General features: G+C 53.3%; 1 protein-coding gene across 1 annotated transcript; it reads right to left on the minus strand.

Annotated features, from left to right (window-relative positions):
• Positions 1–270: 270 nt before the first annotated feature.
• LOC122692878 (cone-rod homeobox protein-like) lies at positions 271–1,980 on the minus strand. Its single transcript, XM_043900691.1, has 3 exons — positions 1,875–1,980; positions 1,285–1,436; positions 271–810 (listed from the first exon to the last, which is right to left on the minus strand). The coding sequence occupies exons 1-3, from the start codon at positions 1,978–1,980 to the stop codon at positions 271–273; spliced, it is 798 nt and encodes a 265-aa protein (XP_043756626.1).
• Between the last annotated feature and the right edge of the window lie 3,192 nt (positions 1,981–5,172).

A 5,172-nucleotide genomic window follows, 5' to 3' on the forward strand; every position in this document is an offset into this window, starting at 1 on the left:
CACACCGGGAGCGGCAGTTCCATGGCCGGCTAGGAACCAGCTGAACTGCCCGCGTGCGCCCTAAATAAGAGTGGCGGGGACACTCGGAGCAGCGCGACCCCCGAGGGCCGCTCCACAGTGAACACAAACGCCCCTCCGCAGGCTGGATACACGGAGGTGCGTCCCTCCCGACAGTGACTTAGCGGTTTCCTGGTGATTGGCCAAGCCGCCGGGGTTTCTACACGCCACGCGCAGGCCTGGGTCTGCAGGACTTTGCTGGGACAGATGGTTCTATAAATTCAGAAACTGCCGGGGGCTCGAGTCATTCGCAGAGTCATCTCCCTTTTGGTACTCTGAGACCAAGACGGAGGGAGGTTCGTGGGAGGGTTCTTGCAGCGGGAAGAGGTCTGTGAAATCAAAGATGACAACAGAGTCTGGCCAGGAGTCCGAGGCGGCGCAGGGGTCCTGAACCCAGTCTGGAGTCGGGGCTGAAGTTGGACCTGGGGTCGAGGCTGGAGCTGCCGTAGGGAAGTCCTCCTGGGCGCCCTGCGCCGGGGTGCACCCGGCCCGGCCTTGGCTGGGGACGCCGCCGGGCGCTGGTGTGCTGGGTGTGCTGAGCATGCCGGCGGGGCTGGGCGGAGAGGGGCTGCGGAAACCCGAGCCCTCTGGGGTCGCAGAGTCTGCAGCCGCGGCTGCAGGGGTAGAGGCAGTCCCGGGAGCGGGGGCGTCGGGGACTCCGCCGTCGGTGGGAACGCTGCGGGGACCCTGGCCAGGCCCCTGGGTCAGTCGCTTCAGCCGAGCGTTTTTGGCCCGGCGGTTCTTGAACCACACCTGGGGAGACAGAGGGGCCGGGGAGGAGGCATCAGAGGAGGGTCCTTGCGCATTTGCGGCCGCCGGGGGTGGGTCGGAGGCTGCCCGCAGTTGGAGCGGAAGCCGGCCTCGCGCGCGGCTCTCTCGGTCCCCCAGACCCAATTAGAGGCTCCTGGAGTTTTCAGGAGGCCGCAGAGGAGACCGGAAGAGGGCGGGAGTGGCCGGCCTTGGTCACTCAGGAGCTCAAGCGCCAGGAAAGGGGTCTGCCAGAGGGGCTCCCTGGGTTCCCCGAGGCCCTGAGATCCAGACCCCGGGAGAGCCCTTGCTTCCTGAGTGACCCAGGAGCGTGCTCGGGCCCCTTGGACCTCGGAGGGGCGGAAAGCTGGCCCCCGGATGTGGCGCGTGGTAAGTGCCAAGGTGGGAGCTGGTCCTGGGACGGCTGTGGGGACGGGGCGGGGGCGGGGGGGGGAGGGTTGGCGCGGGGTGGGATCTGACCTGCACTTTGTACTCCTCCAGGTTGAGCCGGGCCGCCAGGTCCTCGCGGGCCCGGTAGCTCGGGTACTGGTCGTTTATGAAGTGTTCCTCGAGCACGTGTAACTGTTCTTTGTTAAACACCGTGCGCTGCCGCCGCTGCCTCTTTGCAGGTCCTGAGAACCATTGGGGGAGAAGGAGGGTCAGACGAAGCCCACCTCCAGACGGTCCCCAGCACGCCTCCCCCGGCCTGGCTCAGGCCCTGGTGAGCGGGTGGGGGGGCTCACGCTTGCTGGCAGAGGCCGGCGCAGGGCTAAGCGTGTGGCATCCGGCCTGGCCGCCCCTGGTGCCAGCCTGACTCTACTCCCCCCACCCCAGCCCTGGCACCTATCTGGGCCTCAGTGTCTACATCCTTGCGATGGGCCTGATCTCAGCCCCAGGGCCCCCAGCCTGGGAAGGCAGGCAGGACGGGCTCTCCTGGGCGCCAGGTCCTCTCACTATCCAAGGGCTGAAGCAACCCTGATGTTTGCAGGAGGCCGCGGTGGGCCGGCTCTCTGTTCATCTCGTCCAGATAAGGTAATTCCATCCCCCAGACTCTGCAGTGTCCTCCCCACCACAGGAAGCCCTCTCGGACAGCTGGGCCCTCCTCTGGGTGCCCAGGAGGCCTGCGGCCTCGGCCACAACCCCAGCCTCTGGCCCAGGCCTTTCACCCTGACCCATACTCACCCATGGTAGACTGGGGTCTTAGTTCCTCAGTGCTGCTCTGCTCCCTGCGTTTGGGGCTCTGCAGGAAGATCTGAGGCCAGGGTCCTACACCCCAGCTTTATATACTATGCCCACCTTGACACGCCCTGCAGGACCCACCCTCTTTTGCCCCACCCCTTGCAGGAGATGCAATTATCGATTAATCCTTTCATTGCTGAGCAATTACTGCTCACTGAGTCCTGTCCTGGGGGCTGTCAGGAAACCTCTTGGGTCCTGCCCCCTTTCCCGTGGTGAGTGAATGAACTGGGTTTCCACGCTTGACTCAGGAGCTTAGGTCCCTGGAGTCCAGCCCCTCCTGGACTCCATAGAGTGCATAGGCCTGGGTCTAAACATCAGGTTGAACTCATGGCTTGTGCCAGGGTCTCCTGGGAATACCTGGACACTCTCTCTCCTGGTCAGAGGAAAGCACAGTTTAGGATGCCCATTCCCAGGGACTTTGATTATCAGCAATGGGATGAAATTAAATAGGTGATCAACACAACACAAAACACAGTAAAGAGATCTTGTTATTTGATTTATGTCACTGTGAACCGTCACTCGGGGTTGCATTCCACTATAAGTGGACACTTACCTGGCTTCCTTTTTGCCAACATTCTGCCTTCACTGGACATCTTTCCTGCTTCTTGGGCACCTGGAAACACACTGGCCACCAAGACAGTTGATGGTGGTACTGTCAACAGGGGAGAATCCAATAATTTCCTTGGTGTGTAAGATGTGACCAGAGACCATCTTCTGATGATTTCTTAAAGGAAATTAAGTGTAGTTTGTTGACTAGATTGGCAAGGATTGAGAAGAGGGTCTTTGCCTGGGATTGGTAGGGGAAGGTGTGGGTATCTGGCTTGCTCATGCTTTGCTAGTGTCGGTTGATGTTTGGGACGGACTTGATGATATCCTGATGATATGTTGTTGTTTAGTCTCTAAGTTGTGTCCAACTCTTTGCAACCCCAACTCTTGGTGGACTGTAGCCCACCAAGGCTCCTCTGTTTATGGAATTTCCCAGGCAAGAATACTGGGGTGGCCTGCCATTTCCTTCTCCAGGGAACTTTTCCAACCCAGGGATTGAACCCAGGTCTCCTGCCTTGGCATGAAGATTCTTTACCATTGAGCCAGCAGGAAAGCCCAATATCTGCCAATACCCTCAGCCAGAGGTTATCAGGAAGATGCTGGGGGTGCCTCTGTTCTGTCCAGACAGCTGGGTGGGTGCTCCCATTCTCTTGTGGCCAAACCCTCATGGAGTCAGAGGTCAGAGGAGAGCATGGCTAACAAAGCTCACAGTCCAAAGTGCTGGAAATAGATAAGGGATCAAATTCAAAATTAAATAAAACATATAGACATCTTCTAAAACCGGCTTGAACATCCGAAACTTCACACTTCATGTATTTCTGAAGCCTGGCTTGGAGAATTTTGAGCATTACCTTACTAGCGTGTGAGATGAGTGCAATTGTGCGGTAGTTTGAGCATTCTTTGGCATTGCCGTTTTTGGGGATTGGAATGAAGACTGACCTTTTCCAGCCACTGCTGAGTTTTCCAAATTTGCTGACATATTGAGTGCAGCACTTTCACAGCATCATCTTTCAGGATTTGAAATAGCTCAACTGGAATTCCATCACCTCCACTAGCTTTGTTCATAGTGATGCTTCCTAAGGCCTACTTGACTTCACATTCCAGGATGTCTGGCTCTAGGTGAGTGATCACACTATCGTGATTATCTGGGTCGTGAAGATCTTTTTTGTACAATTCTTCTGTGTATTCTTGCCACACAAGCTGGTTTTAGAAAAGGCAGAGGAACCAGAGATCAAATTGCCAACATCCGCTGGATCATCATAAAACCAAGAGAGTTCCAGAAAAACATCTATTTCTGCTTTATCAAATATGCCAAAACCTTTGACTGTGTGGATCACAATAAACTCTGGAAAATTCTGAAGGAGATGGGAATACCAGACCATCTGACCTGCCTATTGAGAAATCTGTGTGCAGGTCAGGAAGCAACAGTTAGAACTGGACATGGAACAACAAACTGGTTCCAAATAGCAAAAGGGGTACGTCAAGGCTGTATATTGTCACCCTGCTTATTTAACTTATATGCAGAGTACATCATGAGAAACGCTGGGCTGGAAGAAGCACAAGCTGGAATCAAGATTGCCGGGAGAAATATCAATAACCTCAGATATGCAGATAACTCCACCCTTATGGCAGAAAGTGAAGAAGAACTAAAGCACCTCTTGCTGAAAGTGAAAGAGGAGAGTGAAAAAGTTGGCTTAAAGCTCAACATTCAGAAAAGTAGGATCATGGCATCCGGTCCCATCACTTCATGGGAAATAGATGGGGAAACAGTGGAAACAGTGGCTGACTTTATTTTTCTGGGCTCCAAATCACTGCAGATGGTGATTGCAGCCATGAAATTAAAAGATGCTTACTCTTTGGAGGGAAAGTTATGGCCAACTTAGACAGTGTATTAAAAAGCAGAGACATTACTTTGTCAACAAAGGTCCATCTAGTCAAGGCTATGGTTTTCCCAATGGTCATGTATGGATGTGAGAGTTGGACTGTGAAGAAAGCTGAGCACTGAAGAATTGATGCTTTTAACCCTCTTACACTGTTGGTGAGAATGCAAACTAGTAGAGCCACTATGGAGAACAGTGTGGAGATTTCTTAAAAAACTGGAAATAGAACTGCCATATGACCCAGCAATCCCACTTCTGGGCATACACACTGAGGAAACCAGATCTGAAAGAGACACGTGCACCCCAATGTTCATCACAGCACTGTTTATAATAGCCAGGACATGGAAGCAACCTAGATGCCCATCAGCAGACGAATGGATAAGGAAGCTGTGATACATATACACCATGGAATATTACTCAGCCATTAAAAAGAATTCATTTGAATCAGGTCTAATGAGATGGATGAACCTGGAGCCCATTATACAGAGTGAAGTAAGCCAGAAAGATAAAGAACATTACAGCATACTAACACATATATATGGAATTTAGAAAGATAGTAATGATAACCCTATATGCAAAACAGAAAAAGAGACACAGATGTACAGAACAGACTTTTGGACTCTGTGGGAGAAGGTGAGGGTGGGATGTTTCGAGAGAACAGCATGTATATTATCTATGGTGAAACAGATCACCAGCCCAGGTG

Source organism: Cervus elaphus, chromosome 4 (genome assembly GCF_910594005.1).
Source record: "Cervus elaphus chromosome 4, mCerEla1.1, whole genome shotgun sequence".
Classification (NCBI taxonomy): Eukaryota; Metazoa; Chordata; class Mammalia; order Artiodactyla; family Cervidae; genus Cervus; species Cervus elaphus.

What these genes read in the sequence shown, in the direction of transcription:
- LOC122692878 (XM_043900691.1), bottom strand. Translation starts at nt 1,980, where the DNA reads ATGGGTCAGGGTGAAAGGCCTGGGCCAGAGGCTGGGGTTGTGGCCGAG. An exon ending in GTCCGAGAGGGCTTCCTGTG is followed by an intron (nt 1,437 to 1,874) that starts GTGGGGAGGACA and finishes AATGGTTCTCAG; the next exon opens with GACCTGCAAAGAGGCAGCGG. An exon ending in TGGAGGAGTACAAAGTGCAG is followed by an intron (nt 811 to 1,284) that starts GTCAGATCCCAC and finishes CTGTCTCCCCAG; the next exon opens with GTGTGGTTCAAGAACCGCCG.